Below are 24,099 nucleotides of genomic sequence, written 5' to 3' on the forward strand. Positions count from 1 at the left end.
ATTCATATAAAATGTAAGTTACTTAGCCTTTTAGTAAGTTACTAAAAGGCTGAAAGACCTGAATTGGTCTTTCAGCCATATTTACTAATACTAAGTAAAGATTACTTAGTATAATGAGGTGGGACCTTTAACTAAATACCTGTAAAAATAAAAATAAACTTACCTTTCAATGTTTTCTTTCTTCTAAAATCTTCTTTTTTTAGCCCCAAAAAAGGCCAAATAAAAATACATAATAACCGACGCAATTAAAAAAAAACAAGCACAAAAAACAATAATCCATCTTCAACCCGGGGAGGGCTCCGTGCAGACTGAAGGCTTATAAAACCTTTCCCCGCCCTGCAATTAGGCTCAGAGCACTCTGATTGGTGGGTTTAAACCATCTAATCAGAGTGATCTGACAGGTAAGTCTCTACATTTACCTGTCACAGCACTCTGATTGGTTGGTTTGAAATCCACCAATCAGAGTGCTCTGTGTCATTTTACACAGCGTGGGAAAGTTCTTTGGAATTTTCCCACGCTGTGTAATTTGACTCATAACACTCTGATTGGTTACTTAATCCACCAATCAGAGAGTTATGAGTCAAATTACACAGTGTTTGTTTATTTTTAATTGAGTCGGTTATTATGGCTTTTTATATGGCCTTTTTTGGTGCTGAAAAAAACAGATTTTAGAAGAAAGAAAACATCAAATGGTAAGTTTATGTTTATTTTTACAGGTATTTAGTTAAAGGTCCCCCCTCATTATTTTTAGGGTGAGGGGGGTAGGTAGGGGTTTACTTTTTGGGGGAGGGGGTGACTAGGGGTTTGGGGACCCCTAGTCACCTGGGGGAGGGGGGGTTAAGTTTGCATTTAGGGCCCCCCCAATTTGTATTTTGGTCCCCCACCCACCATTCAGGGGTGGGGGCCAGGGGGGAGGACAATAGGTCCCCCCCCTTATTCTTGTTTAGGGCCCCCACCCACCGTTCAGGGGTGGGGGCCAGGGGGGAGGACAATAGGCCCCCCCCCTAATTTGTATTTAGGGCCCCCACCTGCCACTCAGGGGTGGGGGCCAGGGGGAGGACATTAGGTCCCCCCCCCTTATTCTTGTTTAGGGCCCCCACCCACCATTCAGGGGTGGGGGCCAGGGGGGAGGACATTAGGTTTTTTTTATTTTTTTTAACAGTTAGCAGCCACAGTAATTTTTACTTAGTATTAGTAAATTTGTCTGTCAATTTAGGTCTTTCAGTCTTTTGGTAGATAACTCCCTAATACCGTGGGAATTAGGGAGTTATCTACCAAGCGGCTCCAAGTAAAGTACCGAAGTACTGAAGTTGCTGAAGTTCCGAAGTGCCAAAGTGTTCAAGTGCCAAAGTTGCCGAAGTGCCGAATTGCCGAAGTCCCAAATTTCGGAATGCCGAACCGAGCCGAATATTTTCCCCATGCTCATGCCTAGCTATCAATAACATAAAAAATACATTTTTACCGATAGACCCCATGCCGCCAGACCAACCCCCAGTAAGGGCACAGACACCCAAAGGGATACCAGATGGGTCTGCCCCAGTTACCCAGCGGGACTTTCAGAACCTGGTCGGGGAACTCAAAACCCTCCTGGCATCCAGCACAGCATCCATAAAAACAGATGTGCAGGCTATTGCCGACAGGGTGCAGTCCACAGAGGACGATATTTCCGGCATTAAGCAGGGATTGACAACCCTACATGACTCGGTCCTGGCCCTACGAGCCCAACAGCAAGCAATCTCTCTCCACTATACCGCCTTTGATGACAGAACAAGGCGCAACCACCTTAAGATCAGGAGAGTACCAGACGCAATCATATCTGACGAACTGCCTCACTATATGAGGCGCCTCGTAGCCGCTGTCCTGCCGCCAACGCATGCCAAAAAATGTAACACAGATGGGATATACCGCCTACCATCCTCAGGCAGAGCAGCCCCAAATGCGGTTCGAGATGTGATTGTACGCTGCACCACCTCCCAAGACAAGAGCAGGCTGATGACAGCTCTCCGGGGCAAGACACCATTAACATTTGAAGGCGCACAACTCACAGTCTATCAAGACCTCACTAGATCCACGCTACAATGGCGAAGATCGCTGCACCTGGTCACCAGCACCCTCAGAGAAGCGGGACTGGAATATCACTGGAGGTCCCCCAGGTTCCTGGTGGTCACACACAGGGGAACTGTCCATAAACTCTCCACACTAGCAGAGGTCCCGGCATTCTGTAAGGCACTGGGCTTTCCCGCACCCACGCAGGATGCCGACCGACGCAGCAGATACCTGACTCCCCCGGACACAATAATAACCAGGACACACACAGTTTACCCCCAGCTGAGATGCTTCTATCTTGTTAGCCCCGAGACATTCCCAGTTTGCCGCTATGTTCCCAACCCTCCCCCCACCCCGGGGCCCTCCAGGGCTTAGGGTAAGTTTAGAAGGAGGCCTTGCATTAAGCTCACCCATATCACGCAGCCATCCTCCCGGAGCAGTTCACACACTCCTGATAATGTACCAGTGCTGGTCCATAATCTTAACGGTTCATTCCTGTTCTCACACTAATTGCATGGGTTCAGGGATGGCCACAGTGGTTATTTCTGAAGTTGGGAGCGTTAAGGTCAAGCCTGAGGCCCTCGTCTATATGGGACAGATAGGTTATGAGTTCTTCTAAATCCTCTGGCAAGTCCCTAGCTGCAACCTCATCCAACAAAGTATCCGAGAGACCATTCATAAATATGTCTACAAATGCCTGGTTGTTCCATCGCACTTCTGCAGCATAAGTGCGAAATTCTAAAGCGTACTCCACAAGAGGAAGGGATCCTTGTTCCATCTTAAGAAGAGTTTTGGCTGCATTCACTCATCTTCCTGGGGGATCAAAGGTTTGTTTGAATGCAGCCACAAACTCAGTTGTATACCAAGGGGTTGTTATTTTAACATAAAGGGTTTGCCCATATCAATGCCCTATCTACAAGTAGGTTGATCATAAAACCCACTCTAGTCCTTTTGATAGGGTAGGCCCTGGGTTGTAATTCGAAGTGTATGCTGACTTGGTTTAAAAACCCTCAGCATGCACCTCCGTAACGTAAAGGGGTCGTCATATGACTGGACGTATTAACTGTGGCAACCTCTAGGTTAAGTGAAGCAACTACAGGTATAGGATTTTGCGCTTCGGTTTGCAGATGTGCTGTACGAGCCAGTAAAGTCTGCAGAGCAAGGGCAAACATGTCCATTTCCTTGAACCGCACATCATGGCCAGAAGCTTGTGGGTTGACACTTGCAGGGTCCAAGGTCCTATTCTAATATCACGGTCGTGTGATAACCCAACACGCAGTATGTAAACCCACAAAAAATCCAAGCATGTATTACTGAACCTTAAAATGGTCGGATTTAACGTAGGTGAAAAAGAGTAGTCAGAGGATAGACAAAAATCATAATACCAGAGATCAGGAGAATGATACAAGAATAGCCGGGTCAGCATACTAGAAATCAGGAGGTCAAAATACAAACCGAGTCAGGGAACCAGAAAACAGGAACGTCAAAATCCAAGCCGGGTCAGTATACAAAACCAACAGTAAATATGCAAGACGAATCAAAGAGCACTAAGGGGAAAATAAGGAACCACAATAGGGCAAGGAACAAGGCAAAAGGCACCCCTTTTATAAGGGAGCGTCTTTTGCTTTAAGGCCACGGGGCCGCGTCAATGACGTCATGACGTTGGAGCGCATGCGCCACGTCATAAAAAGGGGGTGACTCCAGCGGCCGGCGTGTTACATGCTTAACTCGTTGGAAGAGGAGTCTGCCCTGGATCCTGCACCACGTGGGCATGATGGAATAAGGTAAGAGATCTTGACAACTTTGCTGGGAGGGCAGATTGTGTGTTAGTCTGTGCCAGAGCCAGAGATGTATGCAATACCATGAGGGAATGGGCAAAAACAACTTCACAGGAAGCTAGGGGAGGATGAGTGTGTGTGCCTATCTGTGCCAGAGCCAGAAATGTTTGAGATGCCATGTGAAAAAAAAAGTGGTTTAACTCATTGGGAGTCAGGGCAGGATGAGTTGGTATGTTCACCTGTGCCTCAACCAGGAATAGGTCAGGTGCGAGAACCAGGAGAGTTTGAGGGTCTATGTGAGAGGATGGCCTGGCTGGGTGAGGAAATTACGTAAGTGTGGGCAACATTCTGTGCCTGACCATGGGGTGTCAAAGGTGTCCTGTGAAAATGTACAGAAAAAACCTTCTAGCAAGAGGGGGTTGAATGAATATATGTGCAAAAATGTGCCTGAAGCAAATGTATTTAATGTGCTGTGTATAAAATGTGGAGGGACAGCATGGCTATGAGGGAGAGCAGAATGTTTGTGAGCCGTACTCCGTGCCAGACTCAGCAAGTTCCCAAGGTTCTGTTTGTGTGAGGAGATGGAGTGGAAGCGAGGGAGAGACAGTGGTTTCATCGGTAGGAAAGTCGACCCATCCACAGTCTGCCCAAAGTGAAGGGCAGGGACAGACTCAGCCTGTGGATCCAGGGAGTATGGACGCATGGGAGCATACTGTTAGGGAAACAAGGAACCTTGTCACCTTATCACCACCACACGTCACGCATACACCCAAGCCAGCTCAGGAGCAGGAGTCTGTCTCTAAGCAACTGTCTGGTTCTGAACGAAAGGTTCAGAGTCAGATAGTGCAATGAGCCCAGCAGACAGACCACACAATAAAAGAGATGAAGGGTGTTGATACAATCAAATGGGAGTGTTTTCTGTCTCATCTTTTGTGTGTTTACAGGGGGGTACTGCAGAAATCTGTTGGTTTCTTCCCCTTAGAGATTCTACATGGGTGCAGTGGGTGTGGCCCAAGGGATGTGACCAGAGAGCAGTGGGAAATGGAAACAGGCAAATCAGGCATGTTTGTTGTGGATATGGCTGTTATATGGCTTAGGGACTAAATACAAGCCTTTTTGGGGGAGGTGTGAGAACACATGAGGGCTACCCCATTCATACATAAACAGTGCTATGAAAAAGATGAGTGTATGGTGTGAAGGCAAAAAAAAGAACAAGTGTTGATACACAAGGTAGAAGCATGAGAGCCTTCTCCTATTGCGTCTCTTATTTGGGGGAGGTGTCATGCCAAGGGTATGTAATTCATTGTTGCACTATAGAATATTCCCATTTAATGTAATTTACGTAGTGCATATATGAATTGGCCACTTGGTAGAGGTCAGATGACAGAAGGGGTAGGAATGTGAAAGTGGTCAGATGACTTACAACATGGATTGATTCTTTGATTAATCAAAGGCTCTGCAAGGTGGACTGTGAAATTCTACACTTGAAAAGCCTGTATGTCTAGTTCCAATGTAAACTAACTGACTTCAACCATATGGCCTGTAACTCTTAATTGATGAGTTAATTTCTTAAAATATTAATGATCATTAGCTTTCAAGAAAAAAAACCCTTGTGTTCCAGTATTAGATCCAAAAGAAACATTAATACTTATCCACAGATTAATAATTAAGCCTACTTTTTATTATATTTAGAATGGGACAAGCACAATCTTCTAATCAATCCTAAACATGATTGGCGTAACTTAACCATATGGGAAGGGATTGTGATATCCGCTATATTGGGTCACAAGTAAGAAGTGTGCCGTATCTATGGAATGGAAAAATGGTAACAAATTCATAGATGCAATTATTATTTCGTTGGCACGTACAAAAGAGGAGATCGAAGAAAACATTTCTATTTGGATTCATGTTGGTCTGGAACACAAGGGGGTGGTCACTTATTGTTTCTAGAGGTTAGCCTTTTCTTCACCTCTGGGCCAGGCTTGGTAATCCACAGGGTATATATCCAATGCTATCGAAATGCATATTGTACTTGCTTGGGGCCAAAATCTAATTTTGAGTGAGTCACCATCTTCCTTGCCAGAGACCCCCAGGGCAGAAGTTTTACCTGAGCTTAAACCTGAGTAAGTGATTGGGACTGTGACAGACCCCTTTTGGAGTGACAGATACCATCTCAGAGAATTGCCGTTGTATTTGGATTATTGTGGATTTCGGGTACTTGTGGATCCGTACGGTACACACCGCCACGTGGAGAGAACAATGGGTCGCGCCCATTTTGACCGCATGAACTAATGACCGAACACTCACGAACTTTCCACACGACGAATTTCAACCTTACCGGTAACGTACGCCCATGCTGGTCGACAGATCCAAAGTACCGAAATAGAGACACCGGATCCAAGAGAGAGTTTTTGTTTATGTTATATGGTTCCTGAGTAAATGGTGCAAACGTGTATCTAGCGAACGGCCCAACCGATCTAGGGGATTTTCCCGTATATTGTTCCCTTAGATCTCCGCTCCCTAATACACGTAGCACATTGCATTTTCGTTATATATTGTGTGTGTTATTAAACATGTAATAATCGTGAAATATTCTGCCCGGTACAGTGGGAGTGACTCCTACTTTAAATGTATTATCTCCTCCGGATACGGGGAGGAGTTGTTGTACGGCATAAAAGCCCGAGTTGCAGAATAAACATTATTCCGACTTTGACCCTCAACACAGAGTCTCGTCTCATGCTTGTAGGGGATGGCTATTACTTGGATTCGTAATTACTGGGAACCTGTTATGCTTTAGCTGACTTCATCTTGGGGGAAAGGACACCTTCTCAGCGGCGTAAACCCCTACTACACCGGGGTGCCGCTACAATTGGTGGCAGCGGCGGGATCGTTCTTTCACCCCAGAGGGACAGCTACCGAGAGCAATCAGGATGGAGGCCTACTACGGAAGGTTGAAACGATCTACCCTAAAATACTTGTTGGAGAGCCATGGTCGTTCGGCTAGCAACAAAAAGAAAAGAGACATTTTGGCAGAATTGGTCGCATTGGACTTAGCTGAACAGAATGGCGAACTGGGTGTCGAACGAAACCCAGAACCGAAGATCGCATTGGTCCGAACCCCGGAAGACGAACGATTCGACCACGAGGTGAGGGTAAGGCTGGCTCACTACGGACCAAACCCCTCACCTAGGATCGTGACTCAAGTAATTGCGGCGGTCGATGCCAACCGGCGCCAGACTTCAACCAGCGCCAGTCCAATTGCTGGGACTTTTCAAACTCCCGAGGAAAAGAGGAAAGTACACTTTGCCGCTTTTAAAAATTTTGTGGAAACAGAGGGGGAGATTGACCAATACTTAGCGGATTTTGAGCGTCAATGTGCCTTACATAAAGTACCTTCCGAGGAGTGGGTTAAAATTTTGTCTGGCAAATTATCCGGACGAGCCAGTAATGCTTTCCGGGCGATCCCGGACCATGAGGTGGGAAATTATCGATTGGTCAAGGAAGCTCTATTGTCCCGATATGCGGTAACCCCCGAAGCATATCGGAGACGCTTCCGGGAATCCCGAAAGCAAACCGGTGACTCCTACACCGAATGGGCCTGCCGATTACAACGCACGGCTGGCCACTGGATGGATGGGTGCCAAGCTACCACCGCGGAGGAGGTATTACAATTGTTTTTGTTGGAGCATTTTTTTGAAAAGGTGGACAAGGAGCTCAGAGAGTGGATTCGGGATAGGAGACCCCTTACCCTACCCGAAGCCGCCCGGCTGGCCGACGAGTATGCAGACGCCCGCAAACCCGACCCCTCGGTCCAAAAGACAGCTCCCCGAGTAGAAAGCCGCCCCGTCGGCCCTACTCCAACCACCCCCGCTAATCAACCTAGCTACAACACTTCCTCCCGCTTCGCCCAGTCCAGTGTCCCGGACCGCCGGCGGTGCCATAGGTGCCAACAGGTGGGCCACCTGAGAGACAAATGCCCACTAGATCCAGCTCGACAAGCTTCTTGGAGGAAGCCCGCTGAAGGGAACACCCGGCCCTTTACCTCAGGGGCCCATTGCATTGAAGCCCAGCCCCTGGGGGAAGAGCAATGGGAAATTTAGCACGAGGCCATCCCCTATGATCGGCATCGACATTAATTTAGCCTTGGTAACCGACCACAATCCATTGGTATGGCTTAACCGGGTCGCAGGAGACAATGGCCGATTGCTAAGATGGAGCTTGGCCCTGCAAACGTACAATTTCACCATCAGCTATCGACCCGGTAAGCTAAATGGCAACGCCGATGGGCTGTCTCGACAACTTGACAATTCTCCGGACAAGTGAATTCCGGTCATCCCTAAGTTAATCCGAAAGGATCAAGCCAGGTCTGCCGGAGTGTACCACTAGGAGGGAGCCGTGTGACAGACCCCTTTTGGAGTGACAGATACCATCTCGGAGAATTGCCGTTGTATTTGGATTATTGTGGATTTCGGGTACTTGTGGATCCGTACGGTACACACCGCCACGTGGAGAGAACAATGGGTCGCGGCCATTTTGACCGCATGAACTAATGACCGAACACTCACGAACTTTCCACACGACGAATTTCAACCTTACCGGTAACGTACGCCCATGCTGGTCGACAGATCCAAAGTACCGAAATAGAGACACCGGATCCAAGAGAGAGTTTTTGTTTATGTTATATGGTTCCTGAGTAAATGGTGCAAACGTGTATCTAGCGAACGGCCCAACCGATCTAGGGGATTTTCTCGTATATTGTTCCCTTAGATCTCCGCTCCCTAATACACGTAGCACATTGCATTTTCGTTATATATTGTGTGTGTTATTAAACATGTAATAATCGTGAAATATTCTGCCCGGTACAGTGGGAGTGACTCCCACATTAAATGTATTATCTCCTCCGGATACGGGGAGGAGTTGTTGTACGGCATAAAAGCCCGAGTTGCAGAATAAACATTATTCCTACTTTGACCCTCAACACAGAGTCTCGTCTCGTGCTTGGAGGGGATGGCTATTACTTGGATTCGTAATTACTGGGAACCTGTTATGCTTTAGCTGACTTCATCTTGGGGGAAAGGACACCTTCTCAGCGGCGTAAACCCCTACTACACCGGGGTGCCGCTACAGGGACTTCTGTTATTTTTTCCTTTTAGTTTTTTATCTGTTGTTGGTGTAAATAATTTGTTTATCATCTATTTTTTGTATGCATTGTGACTATTTGATGCTCATAATAAATATTCCTTTATTGTGTTCTGCCTTTGTCTGGTAAAGAATCACGTTACCAGAATAGACTAATTAGTGTTATGCAATAACATAAATATTGTGCTAAGTTGTATTTGGTGTTTTTTTTTTTATTAATTTACGTGGGGGACGAAGGCACCCCATTTATAAATTGTCTTGGTGGTGGCAGTGTTAACATTTTAATATTTATATTACCGTATATACTCGAGTATAAGCCGACCCGAATATAAGCCGAGGCCCCTAATTTTTCCCCAAAAAACTGGGAAAACTTATTGACTCGAGTATAAGACTAGGGTGGGAAATGCAGCAGCTACTGGTAAATTTCTAAATAAAATTAGATCCTAAAAAAAATATATTAATTGAATATTTATTTACAGTGTGTGTATAATGAATGCAGTGTGTGCATATGAGTGCAGCGTGTGTGTGTATGAGTGCAGCGTGTGTGTATGAGTGCAGTGTGTGTATGAGTGCAGCGTGTGTGTGTATGAGTGCAGCGTGTGTATGAGTGCAGCGTGTGTATGAGTGCAGTGTGTGTGTGTATGAATGCAGTGTGTGTGTGTATGAATGCAGTGTGTGTGAGTGCAGTGTGTGTATGAATGCAGTGTATGAATGCAGTGTGTGCAGGGCCGGTGCAAGGATATTTGCCCCCCCCATATGTCCTGACCTCCCCTCCTCCTCCCTCAGTGGTCCTTACCTCCCCACCCCCGTGTTCCTTCACCCCCCTCCCCCAGTGGTCCTTACCCTCCCCTCCCCTAGTTGTCCTTACTTCCCCCTCCCCTAGTGGTCCTTACTTCCCCCTCCCCTCCCCTAGTGGTCCTTATCCCCCCCCTCCCTCCCATAGTGGTCCTTATCCCCCCCTCCCTCCCATAGTGGTCCTTATCCCCCTCCCTCCCATAGTGGTCCTTATCCCCCCCCCTCCCTCCCATAGTGGTCCTTATCCCCCCCTCCCTCCCATAGTGTTCCTTTTCTCCCCCCCTCCCTCCCATAGTGGTCCTTATCCCACCCCCCTCCCTCCGATAGTGGTCCTTATCCCCCCCTCCCTTCCATAGTGGTCCTTATCCCCCCTCCCTCCCATAGTGGTCCTTATCCCCCCCCCTCCCTCCCATAGTGGTCCTTATCCCCCCCCCCTCCCTCCCATAGTGGTCCTTATCCCCCCTCCCTCCCATAGCGGTCCTTATACCCCCCCTCCCTCCCATAGTGGTCCTTATACCCCACCCTCCCTCCCATAGCGGTCCTTATACCCCCCCTCCCTCCCATAGTGGTCCTTATCCCACCCCCTCCCTCCCATAGTGGTCCTTATACCCCCTTTTTTTATTATTATTATTATTATTTTTTATTTTATATATTTTTATTTATTTTTCGTCCCCCCTCCCTGCTTGATACATGGCAGGGAGGGGGGCTCTCCTTCCCTGGTGGTCCAGTGGCAGTTCAGTGGGGGGGAGAGGGGGGCTGGCAGAGCTGTACTTACCTGTTCTGCAGCTCCTGTCAGCTCTCTCCTCCTCCGCGCCGTCCGTGCAGCTCCTTCTATCAGCTCACACTGTAAGTCTTACACTGGGAGCTGACCGAGGTGCTGAACGGACGGCGCGGAGGAGGAGAGAGCTGACAGGAGCTGCAGAACAGGTAAGTACAGCTCTGCCAGCCCCCCTCTCCCCCAGTCTGTATTATGGCAATGCAAATTGCCATAATACAGACCTTGACTCGAGTCTAAGCCGAGTTGGGGTTTTTCAGCCCAAAAAATGGGCTGAAAAACTCGGCTTATACTCGAGTATATATGGTATTATGGTTAAGTTTGGGTAGTGTTAAGTGGGAATTTATCATTATTTCCGTTTTAGTGCAGACAAATAGTGATCTTTAACCCTTTCACCACCACAACTATGTCAGGCACACTCTTGAAGTAGGGTGCTTTCGTGACATTGATGATCTCCGTCAAGGAGGCGGGCCAGCACTGGCCCAGAAAGCCCCCAGAGAAGCCATCTGAGAAGTGGCCACTGCAGGTGTCCTAAGGCTGCAATGTTTTTCTCTGAAAAGGCAGTGTTTACATGAAAATGCATGCAAAGACTAACTATAGTCACCAGAACAACTACATTAAGCTGTAGTTGTTCTGGTGACTATAGTGCCCCTTTAAGTATTAGTCGTGTATACTGAATTTAGTGTTTTACCCTGTCAGTTACTACCATGTCACTGGCCCTACAGGCCTTTATGTTGGTGAACCTGCCTGCTTCAGCATGAGTCAGAAACTCAACTGGAAGATAAAAATCAATAACAGCTGAGGATCTGCCTTTTGGTTTTCTGCATTAGGGGCTGATGTGGGTGCAGGGAGGGCTAAGGTAGGTGCGTTGGGGATAGGGGCTATACAAAAAGTCTACATGGCGCTTAACTGTACTTTCTTGCAGGCTGCTACAGCTCCTTATCTCCTAGGTGCTCTGCCCTTCCTCCTCCCACCCCCTGGCCACTTCTTCCCCCTCACAGAGAGCACTGCAGAGGGGAAAGAGACCAGACAGCAAGAACTGTGACAGAACACTGGGTCTCACTGAGAAGGGGTCACCTAACCTGTGATTGTGATTAATTATGTGATTTATTATGTTTTCTAGGCGGTGAGGTCTATGATCTCCTCAACTAGAGCATGGCCCCTATCTGCCTCAGGCCCTCTGTCCATGACCTATCTGCCCGAGTCGTCAGTCCTACACTGAACAAAAGTCCAACATAAATATCAGGATTAGTGATGTCCCGAACGGTTCGCTGGCGAATAGTTCCTGGCGAACATAACTTGTTCTTGTTCGCCATGGATGGCGAACATATGCGATGTTCGGTCTGCCCCCTATTCGTCATCATTGAGTAAACTTTGACCCTGTACCTCACAGTCAACAGACACATTCCAGCCAATCAGCAGCAGACCCTCCCACCTCCTGGATAGCATCCATTTTAGATTCATTCTGAAGCTGCATTCTTAGTGAGAGGAGGGGCAGCGTGCTGCTGCTGATTTAATAGGGAAAACGATAGCTAGGCTAGTGTATTCAGTGTCAACTACAGTCCTGAAGAACTCATCTGATCTCTGCTGTAAGGACAGCACCCCAAAAAGCCCTTTTTAGGGCTAGAACATCAGTCTGCTTTTTTTTTTCTGTGTAATCTAATTGCAGTTGCCTGCCTGCCTGCCAGCATGTGTCAGGCTCACAGCGTATACTGTGCCCACTTGCCCAGTGCCACCACTCATATCTGGTGTCACAATAGCTTGCATTTAAAAAAAACAAAAAACTTTTTTGACTGTAATATAATAGCAGTCAGTTTCCTTCACACGTGTGCCTTTCAAGGCCTGCCAGGGCACAGTGTCACACCAGTGCAACTCATATCTGGTGTAACAGTAGTGTACATTTTAAAAAAAAAACTAGAAATTTGACTGTGAAATAATAGCAGTCAGTTTCCTTCACACGTGTGCATTTCAGGGCCTGCCAGGGCACAGTGTCACAACAGTGCAACTCATATCTGGTGTAACAGTAGTGTACATTAAATAAAAAACTAGAAATTTGACTGTGAAATAATAGCAGTCAGTTTCCTTCACACGTGTGCGTTTCAGGGCCTGCCAGGGCACAGTGTCACACCAGTGCAACTCATATCTGGTGTAACAGCAGTGTACATTTAAAAAAAAATTTTTTTTTTAAATGTAATAGATTGAATAGCAGTTGTTGTCTGCAAGCATGCGTGTCAGGCCTACAGCGTCTACTCTGCCAACTTCTGCCAGTGCACAGTGCCACTCATATCTGTTGTCACAGTAGCTTGCACGCATAGTACCACTAATCGAAAAAAAAATGACAGGCAGAGGCAGGCCACCCCTCAGGGGCCGTCATGGTCGTGGTGCTGTGATTCCCTTTGGCCCTAGAATAATGCCCAGTGTTCAGAGGCCACGTACCCTGAACTCGAAGTTCTGAGGACATAGTTGACTGGCTAACACAGGACACCCAATCTTCTACAGCTTCCGCTCAGAACCTTGACGCACCACACTCCTCCAGCTTAGCTTCGGGCACCTCTCAAGTTACCACTCGCCCGCCTGCCGCCACCACCAACACTAGCACCACAGCCGCTTCACTTGATATGTTAGAGGAGTTATTTACACATCAGTTGGTAGAAATGAGTGATGCGCAAGCATTATTGCCAGAGGATGTAGATAACAGGGATATGTCTCAGTTAGGCAGCATTACACACATGGACGTACGGTGTGGTGATGATGATGTTGTACCCGCTGCTGCTTCCTTTGCTGAGTTGTCAGATACAAGTGAAGCGGTTGATGATGACGATGCGTCCGTGGATGTCACATGGGTGCCGGCTAGAAGAGAAGAAGAACAGGGGGAAAGTTCAGATGGGGACACAGAGAGGAGGAGGAGACAAGTTGGAAGCAGAGGGAGGTCGTCGCAAGGAGCTAGTGGCACAGTCAGACAGCATGCATCGGCACCCGGGGTCAGCCAGACAGCACGCCAATCAACGCATGCTGTTGCCACCACCAGAATGCCGTCATTGCAGAGCTCAGCAGTGTGGCATTTTTTTTGTGTGTCTGCCTCTGACAACAGCGATGCCATTTGCAACCTGTGCCAAAAGAAACTGAGTTGTGGGAAGTCCAACACCCACCTAGGTACAACTTCTTTGCGAAGGCACATGATCGCACATCACAAACGCCTATGGGATCAACACATGAGTACAAGCAGCACACAAACTCAAAGCCGCCATCCTCCTCCTGGTCCAGCATCTTCAGCCCTGTCCTCCTTGCCCCCTCTCAACCATCCGCCACTCCATCTCTCGCCTTGAGCAGTTCCTGCTCATCTGCCCACAGTCAGGTGTCTGTCAAGGACATGTTTGAGCGTAACAAGCCAATGTCACAAAGTCACCCCCTTGCCCGGCATCTGACAGCTGGCTTGTCTGAACTCTTAGCCCACCAGCTTTTACCATACAAGCTAGTGGAGTCTGAGGCGTTCCAAAAATTTGTAGCTATTGGGACACCGCAGTGGAAGGTACCCGGCCGAAATTTCTTTGCACAAAAGGCAATCCCCAACCTGTACTCGATTGTGCAAAAGGAAGTAATGGCATGTCTGGCACACAGTGTTGAGGCAAGGGTCCATCTGACCACTGATACCTGGTCTGCAAAGCATGGTCAGGGCAGGTATATCACCTACACTGCGCATTGGGTAAACCTGCTGACGCCTGCCAAGCATGGAATGCGTGGCTCTGCAGAGGAGTTGGTGACACCGCCACGACTTGCAGGCAGGCCTGCTGCCACCTCCTCTACTCCTCCTACTCCATCCTCTTCCATAACCTCCTCGGCTGAGTCCTCTTCTGCTGCTGCGTCTTGCTCCACATCAACGGCACCCCCCCAGCTCCCCAGGTATTATTCCACATCCCGGATACGGCAGTGTCACGCCGTCTTGGGGTTGATTTGCCTGAAAGCAGAGAGTCACACCGGACCAGCACTCCTGTCCGCCCTGAACACACAGGTGGATCAGTGGCTGACTCCGCACCAACTGGAGATCGGCAAAGTGGTTTGTGACAACGGAAGAAATTTGTTGGCGGCATTGAATTTGGGCAAGTTGACACATGTGCCGTGCATGGTACATGTGTGTAATCTGATCGTACAACGCTTTGTGCATAAGTACCCAGGCTTACAGGACGTCCTGAAGCAGGCCAGGAAGGTGTGTGGCCATTTCAGGCGTTCCTACACTGCCATGGCGCACTTTGCGGATATCCAGCGGCGAAACAACATGCCAGTGAGGCGCTTGATGTGCGACAGCCCGACACGTTGGAATTCAACACTCCTAATGTTTGACCGCCTGCTCCAACAAGAAAAAGCCATTAACGAGTATTTGTATGACCGGGGTGCTAGGACAGCCTCTGCGGAGCTGGGAATTTTTTGGCCACGTTACTGGACGCTCATGCGCAATGCCTGTAGTCTCATGCGTCCTTTTGAGGAGGTGACAAACCTAGTCAGTCGCACCGAAGGCATCATAAGCGACATCATAACATTTGTTTTCTTCCTGGAGCATACCCTGCGAAGAGTGCTGGATCAGGCTGTAGATGAGCGTAAAGAGGAAGAGGAAGAGTTGTGGTCACCATCACCACCAGAAACAGCCTTATCAGCATCGCTTGCTGGACCTGCGGCAACGCTGGAAGAGGATTGTGAGGAAGAGGAGTCAGAGGAGGAATGTGGCTTTGAGGAGGAGGAGGAAGACCAACCACAACAGGCATCCCAGGGTGCTCGTTGTCACCTATCTGGTACCCGTGGTGTTGTACGTGGCTGGGGGAAAGAACATACCTTCAGTGTGATCACTGAGGACGAGGAACGGGACATGAGTAGCTCGGCATCCAACCTTGTGCAAATGGGGTCTTTCATGCTGTCGTGCCTGTTGAGGGACCTTGTATAAAAAGGCTGAAGGAGAACGACCTGTACTGGGTGTCCACGCTACTAGACCCCCGGTATAAGCAGAAAGTGCTTAAAATGTTACCGAATTACCGCAAGTCGGAAAGGATGCAGTAGTTCCAAAATAAATTAAAAAGTATGCTTTACACAGCGTATAAGGGTGATGTCAAAGCACAACGGGAATCTAACAGGGGAAGAGGTGAAAGTAATCCTCCTCCTCCCACGACCACGCCGGCAAGGACAGGACGCTTTACAGACGTGTTGTTGATGGAGGACATGCGGAGCTTTTTAAGTCCTATGCATCGCCACAGCCCTTCGGGGTCCACCCTCAGAGAACGACTCGACCGACAGGTAGCAGACTACCTCGCCTTAACTGCAGATATCTGTCAGGGTACCTGGAGTCTCTACCGTTGAGAGAGGTAGAGACTTAGAAGGTTATCCGTCCGGACGCCATGTCTCCTCGGTCTCCCGCGGTTCACTCGGCCTTGCTAACGCCGGCCGCGAGGGAGTCACTTCCTTTTATAACAGAAGGACCGGAGGTAGACGTCATGACGCTAACCCGAAACATCCTGCCACTCAAATCTCGGGAGACGAATCAGGACTCGCCGGAGGCGTGTCTCCTCTCCCTAGCCAGGATACTTAACGGGGGTTCTCTCATTCACTCATTGCCCTGTCGTGGTTCTAGTCCTTCTAGTCACACAGTGCTTTGTGATTCTCTTGTCTTTTGGTTCTGACCCGGCTTTGTTATTTACTCTCCTGCCTTTCTGTATTCCTTGACCCGGCTTGTCTCTCGCTTACCTGTCTTCTGTTATCCTCGACCTCGGCTTGTCTCTGACCATTCTATTGTAGTTCTACGTTAGTCCGGCCATTCTAAGGACCGGTATACGTATCAGCTACTCTTTGTACTCTGCGTGTTGGATCCCTGACCCGATCCTGACATTACGACAGGGCCATGGATCCTGCAGGTACAAATTGTCAGCTTGGTTCTCCTGATCCTAGGTTTGACGCCATGGATCATAGGATGGATCAGATGGCTCTGGCACTACAGGCGCTGCTGTCTCGCCCTATTAATCCACCTGAGGAGAGGCGTAACACTTCTGCTTCTTCTGTGGGTTCAGGGTTAGAGGTAGCTACTGTAGGTGCTTCTTCCCGAGTTACCCCACCTGTACGTTATGCTGGTTCTCCTGAGAGGTGCCGTGGCTTTTTGAACCAGATCAGTATTCACTTCGAGCTACAGCCCCGTTCATACCCTACTGATAGGGCAAAGGTGGGATTTATTATTACCTTACTCATTGAGAGAGCTCTGAGATGGGCGAATCCGTTGTGGGAGAATGATAATCCATTAGTCTATAACTATAATTCCTTTGTAGCTGCTTTTAAAAGAACTTTTGACCCTCCTGGCAGGAAGGCCAATGCAGCCAGATTACTGTTGCGCCTTAGACAAGACAACCAAACCCTTGTGGATTATGCACTAGAGTTCAGGTCTTTGGCGGCAGAGGTAAAATGGAATGAACAGGCCTATATAGACGTATTCTTAAATGGATTATCTGATGTAATACTTGATGAGGTAGCTACTAGAGAACTTCCCGAGAATCTGGAGGACTTAATTTCCTTTGTCTCCCGTATTGACGAACGCCTAAGGGAGAGACAGAATACTCGAGATAGAACCGCTAAATCTTTCTCTAGACTAGTACCATCATTTCAAGTTGCTGAAACCAAAGATCCACAGGTTTCAGAACCTATGCAGTTAGGCCTTACTCGTCTCTCAGAGGAGGAGAGACAGTACAGGAGAAGAGAGGGACTGTGTATGTATTGTGGGTTCAGAGGTCATGTACGTTTGAGCTGTCCCAGCCGTCCGGGAAACGCTCGCACCTAAGTTTCTCTAGAGGACAGACCTTGGGTGTTTCGATTTTGTCCTCTACTCATAACTACAAAGAACATAGACTCCTTTTACCGGTCTCGTTAACTTGGGAGAAGGGAACTTTAGAAACTATGGCATTGATAGACTCCGGCGCTGCTGAGAGTTTTATCGACCAAAAGTTTCTCACTAAACACACTATCCCATCCCAGTTAAGGAAGACACCCTTGGCTGTTGAAGCCATTGATGGTAGACCTTTAGTTGAGCCTGTGATTTCCCGGGAGACCACACCTCTTTACTTAACTATTGGTATTCTACACAAGGAGGAAATATCCCTACTACTCATTTCATCCCCTTCTGTTCCCATAGTCCTGGGATATTCCTGGCTTAAGAAACATAACCCCGTTATAGATTGGAGATCAGGGGAAATAGTTTCTTGGGGCCAGAATTGTCAAGAGAGTTGTTTAAAGAAAGTGTCACCTCTTTGTAGTGTCAACCCAATTAATAACGCTACTGACTCTACCAAAGTACAGATACCGTCCTTGTATCAAGATTTAAAGGCAGTATTTGACAAAAGAAAGGCTGATACCTTACCACCACATAGGCCTTTTGATTGCAAAATTAATTTACTTTCTGGTACCATGCCCCCCAGGGGTCATGTATATCCTTTGTCCACGAATGAGAACTTAGTTCTAGAGGAGTATATTCGTGAAAACCTAGACAAGGGGTTCATTAGAAGATCCTCCTCCCCTGCTGGGGCTGGATTTTTTTTTGTTAAAAAGAAGGATGGCTCTCTAAGACCTTGCATTGACTACCGAGGCCTTAACAAGATAACCATCAGAAATGTTTATCCGATTCCCTTGATCACCGAGCTTTTTGACCGATTAAAAAGTTCTAAAATTTTCACTAAGTTAGACCTTAGAGGTGCTTATAATTTAGTGAGAATCCACGACGGTGACGAGTGGAAAACTGCATTCAATACTCGATATGGGCACTATGAGTATACGGTAATGCCTTTTGGTCTCTGCAATGCTCCGGCAGTATTTCAGGACCTTATTAATGAGGTTCTTAGGGAGTTTCAAGATGACTGTGTAATTGTATACCTTGATGATATTCTTATACATTCCAGGGATATTGAGACTCACCACAGGCAAGTCAGGAGGGTTTTACACAAACTTCTTCAGCATGGCTTATACTGCAAACTAGAGAAATGCAGCTTTGACCAATCCCAAACTACATTTCTTGGTTATGTGATTTCTGGGGAGGGGTTTGAAATGGATCCGGAGAAGCTCCAATCCATACTAGACTGGCCTTTACCTCAGGGTCTCAAGGCTATCCAGAGATTCATTGGTTTCTCTAATTACTACAGACGTTTCATTAAGGGATACTCCTCTATCATTGCTCCCATCACTAACATGACCAAACAAGGGGCTGAGACTAAGAATTGGTCTACTGAAGCTCTTCGGGCTTTTGAGACACTCAAAGAGCTGTTTGCTTCCGCACCAATTTTAGTTCACCCTGATACTACTCTACCTTTCCTACTCGAAGTAGACGCTTCTGAGACAGGTATAGGTGCTGTTCTGTCCCAAAGGTTGGGTGTAGATAAACCACTACATCCTTGTGGATACTTTTCCAAAAAATTGTCCGGTACTGAAAGCAGATATGACATTGGTGACAGGGAACTACTAGCGGTTATAATGGCCTTGAAGGAGTGGAGACATTTATTGGAGGGTACCTTGCATCCTGTTACTATTTTGACGGATCATAAGAACTTATCCTATATTGGGGAGGCTAAACGACTATCATCTAGACAGGTTCGTTGGTCCATATTTCTCACTCACTTCAACTACGTACTCACATATAGGCCAGGTTCTAAGAATTCTAAAGCCGACGCCTTATCTCGCCAATATGAACCTGCTGCCGTATCTGAGCCGGTTTTGTCCTCTATAGTACCCAAGTGTAACATTATCGCTAACACTACTCTCAAAGTTCATTCCCCGCTACTTGATCAGATAAGGAACTTGCAGCATCTGGCACCTAGACTGACTCCGGTTTCCAGACTTTTCGTTCCCCCTGAACTTCAATTGGAGCTCTTACAGTGTCTTCACGAGAGTAAGGTGGCTGGTCATCCGGGTGTCCGCAAGACGTATTCTTTGATCTCCAAGGATTTCTGGTGGCCGTCGTTACGGAAGGATATTAAGGATTTTATCGGGGTTTGTGTGGTCTGTACTAAAACCAAACTACCGCATTCGCTTCCTTGTGGCCTTCTACAACCGCTGGAGATTCCTGACAAACCTTGGTCCTGTGTGGCTATGGACTTTATTGTGGATCTGCCGGTTTCTAAAAAACACACTGTTATCCTCACCGTAGTCGATAGGTTTACCAAGATGGCACATTTCGTACCTTTGCCTAAACTCCCGACTTCTCCTGAATTGGCAGAGGTCTTTGCTAAAGAGATTTTTCGTTTACATGGGATTCCTTCTGAGATCACTTCTGATAGAGGCTCCCAATTTGTTTCACGTTTTTGGAGGTCGTTCTGTTCTCAATTAGGCATCAAATTGAATTTTTCGTCCGCCTATCACCCTCAGTCTAACGGAGCTGCTGAACGAACTAACCAGAAGATTGAGCAATACTTACGTTGTTTTGTTTCCGAACACCAGGATGATTGGGTCGGTTTGATTCCTTGGGCAGAGTTTGCGCACAACAATCTTGTTTGTGACTCCACGCATTCAAGTCCCTTCTTCATGAACTATGGCTTTCATCCATCTATTCTTCCCCCGGTTTCTCCTTCCCAAGGAGTACCGTCGGTTGATGTCCATGTGGCCAACTTGAGGAAGTTGTGGGATCAGACTCGACAGATTCTTCTACACAATTCTGTACTGGTAAAGAAACATGCTGACAAACGTAGAAGGGCGGCTCCGAATTTTGTTCCAGGCGATAGAGTGTGGTTGAGCACTAGGAATATTCGTCTTAAAGTTCCTTCCATGAAGTTCGCTCCTCGTTATATTGGTCCTTACAGGATCTTGACTCGAATTAACCCAGTGGCATATCGTCTAGCTCTTCCAGCTACTTTACGCATCCCGAACTCCTTTCACGTGTCATTGTTGAAACCTCTAATCTGTAACAGATTCTCCTCCACAATCGCCCCTCCGCGCCCTGTTCAGGTGGAGGGTCAGGAGGAGTATGAGGTTAACTCCATTATTGATTCTCGTGTCTCCCGGGGACGAGTACAATATTTAGTTGACTGGAGGGGATATGGTCCTGAGGAGAGGAGTTGGGTACCACAAGAGGATGTTCATGCTCCTCGTCTTCGCAGGGCATTTCACTCCCGCTTTCCATCTCGCCCCGGCTCCTTCCGCCCGGTGGGCGTATCTGAGGGGGGGGGTACTGTCAGGGTACCTGGAGTCTCTACCGTTGAGAGAGGTAGAGACTTAGAAGGTTATCCGTCCGGACGCCATGTCTCCTCGGTCTCCCGCGGTTCACTCGGCCTTGCTAACGCCGGCCGCGAGGGAGTCACTTCCTTTTATAACAGAAGGACCGGAGGTAGACGTCATGACGCTAACCCGAAACATCCTGCCACTCAAATCTCGGGAGACGAATCAGGACTCGCCGGAGGCGTGTCTCCTCTCCCTAGCCAGGATACTTAACGGGGGTTCTCTCATTCACTCATTGCCCTGTCGTGGTTCTAGTCCTTCTAGTCACACAGTGCTTTGTGATTCTCTTGTCTTTTGGTTCTGACCCGGCTTTGTTATTTACTCTCCTGCCTTTCTGTATTCCTTGACCCGGCTTGTCTCTCGCTTACCTGTCTTCTGTTATCCTCGACCTCGGCTTGTCTCTGACCATTCTATTGTAGTTCTACGTTAGTCCGGCCATTCTAAGGACCGGTATACGTATCAGCTACTCTTTGTACTCTGCGTGTTGGATCCCTGACCCGATCCTGACAATATCGGAGCGATGAACCCCTTGACTACTGGGTGTGCAGGCTTGACCTGTGGCCTGAGCTATCCCAATTTGCGATAGAACTTCTGGCCTGCCCCGCTTCAAGTGTCCTGTCAGAAAGGACCTTCAGTGCAGCAGGAGGTATTGTCACTGAGAAGAGAAGTCGCCTAGGTCAAAAAAGTCTAGATTTCCTCACCTTTATTAAGAACTGACAGTGGGCGATACATTCGACTAAAAAAGGCCTGATGAGGGGGACTACTTAACACACCACTCCTTTTTGGTGGCACATTAGATTACACGCGCAGTGCCCCAAATTTGAAGTAGGAGGACCGACCAAGCATCTTTTTCCATCTCCCGGGTCCTAAAATCGATGCCATATACACGTCCCCTGATAGGGTACGTAACAGGGATTAAACTGATAGCAATAGTACTACTTAACACACCTTATAATAACGCAGAGAGAGGCAACGCAGAGAGAGGAGTCTGAAGAAGAGGAGTCAGAGGAGGAAGGTGGCTTTGAGGAGGTGGAAGACCAAACACAGCAGGCGTCCCAAGGGGCTTGTTGTCACCTTTCGGGGACCCTTGGTGTTGTACGTGGCTGGGTGGAGGAATGACATCAGTGAGGACAAGGAACGGGACATGGCTAGCTTGGTATCCAACCTTGTGCAAATGGGGAGTTTGCAGTTGTGCAAATGGACTGTTTGCGGTTGTTTGCGGTGCGTTAAACGGGGAGTTTGGTCTGTCACTGTGAAGCGGGCGTAACCCTTACACTACCTGATCGATACAACATCATACCTGATGTTTTAAAGCACGTTATTCCAAACAATTTAGGAATGTTAGGTGATTTATGCCCTTTATGGATTAAAACCAGACTCTGCATCAACTATGTAATTTTCCATGGGAGTTTTGCCATGGATCCCCCTCCGGCATGCCACAGTCCAGGTGTTAGTCCCCTTGAAACAACGTTTCCATCACTATTGTGGCCAGAAAGAGTCCCTGTGGGTTTTAAAATTCGCCTGCCTATTGAAGTCTATGGCAGTTCGCCCGGTCGCGAACATTTGCGGAAGTTCGCGTCCGCCGTTCGCGAACGGAAAATTTTATGTTCGCGACATCAGTAATCAGGATCCCTCAGGTAAGGTTTCCTCAGACGGAAATCTTATGGCACTTTCCATGTGTGAATGTATTGTACTGGGAAATATTAGTTTTGCCACTACAAAGTTCTTTCACTCAGTCGCACAATGCTGGCCATAGGAGCAAGGAGGGTTTACTCTTTCTTTTCTACTAAGAGGTGTAAATGAGGGGCACTTACTAACATTTCTGGTACAATTTTGTATGATTTTGGGATTGGGGCACTTACCTGACATAACGCCAATTGAGATGTACATTGTGTTCACATTGCTTGCAAATGTGGTTACCAGCATGCCAATACTACAAAGCAATCCTCCAGCCATGACTACAAGGCGATGTCCAAACTGACTGGTCAGGATACTAGCAATGGGAGCTAAAATTAAACAGATGACACTTTTGTTCCTGTAATTAAGAGTGTTCCATAACAAATCTAAATACATTTAGGGGTTATTCACTCAACTGGGAATTGCACATTTTGAGGAAAATTATAGCCTTTTTTCATCTTGCAATTCCTTTGTCAATTTGACACCCTTCCTAGAATATAATTTTTCTAGAATATAAAACCTTTCATGAAGAGAGCCTGAATTTAATGCTGAGTATTTCTTTGGTGATTCCCTTATCACTGAATTGTGGATTGACTAAAATAACCAGATAAACTTCCAGCCTATGAGCTGGTGTCTTTCTACGTGAGAGTGGGGCTAAAATGTCAAATAAATGTCTGCAGGTAACATGCAGTTCTTGTAGATCAAAGCATTTTCTATCTCTTCATATAAAGTCAGGTTACCTGACCTCCAAAGAACTATTCCTTTAAACCACTTACCTGTGACTGTGAAGACAAATGCACAGATAGAAAAGATCCATGATACTTTGTCGTTACTTTCATTAAAGTAGTCTTTTAGTTCATCAAAGAAAATTCCAAAAGTATTGATGATTCCGTATGTGAAGGCTTCCACAAAGAAAAAGGCCACGGCAATCACCCAGCCCCAGCCTCCATCAGGCACCTTTGTATAAACATTGGGGCGCATAAATTTCTTCATAGCAATCATGTTCGCCCTGAGGACACAAAGCCATATTACATCATACACATATTGGGGAAAAATAGTTACATTTACACAGTATTAGGAAATTATCTCTGAAGAAGCCACATTCTTTTGCTTTTCTAATCTCTATGGGCAGAAATAAGATGGCTGTAAAGCTAAATGGACACTCCAAGCACTGCAGATTATTTTAGTGGTCTGGGTGCTATAAGTCCATGGGTGTTGTCCACCAGTTTGCTGACAAACCATTTTGGAGCAGTTAAACATAAAACAGGAATCCCCTTGCAGCCACATTGATAATGTAGAATTTATACTTCTGCAGCATCATTGAGAACTTGTTTCCAGTTCTCTCAGTCTGACACTGCCATTCAAGGTCAGATAGATTGGCAATTTCTTATTCAGATTTCAGAAGTGTAATTTTCATATTATCAGAAGAGCATGTTTTTGTCACTATTACTCCAAAAAGGTGTGAGTGCAAATATGGAGATAATAAGAGATATAGAAAAAGGGACAGCGCTGACAACACCTGCTAGAAATAATAAAAGGGGGGATCCCTCTTCCCCGCTTATGGACAGTAAACAAAGAAAAAACAACAGAAGGGGTCACAGATTAATAATCCTTAAGGTACAGTGGAAAACAGCTTAAATAAGAAAAATATGGTAATAAATACAGAAA

General features: G+C 47.1%; 1 protein-coding gene across 1 annotated transcript in view; it reads right to left on the minus strand.

Moving 5' to 3' along the window:
• Window positions 1–23,433, minus strand: part of LOC134586260 (monocarboxylate transporter 7-like) — a 39,686-nt gene extending 16,253 nt beyond the window's left edge. Inside the window, exons 1-2 of the mRNA XM_063441753.1 lie at window positions 23,208–23,433; window positions 22,617–22,760 (exon numbers count right to left, since the gene is read on the minus strand). Of these exons, the coding sequence (XP_063297823.1) occupies window positions 22,617–22,760; window positions 23,208–23,433 (370 nt within the window). The remainder of the gene's footprint in view (window positions 1–22,616; window positions 22,761–23,207) is intronic.
• Between the last annotated feature and the right edge of the window lie 666 nt (window positions 23,434–24,099).

The sequence above is a fragment of the Pelobates fuscus genome, chromosome 2 (genome assembly GCF_036172605.1).
Source record: "Pelobates fuscus isolate aPelFus1 chromosome 2, aPelFus1.pri, whole genome shotgun sequence".
NCBI classification, from domain to species: Eukaryota; Metazoa; Chordata; class Amphibia; order Anura; family Pelobatidae; genus Pelobates; species Pelobates fuscus.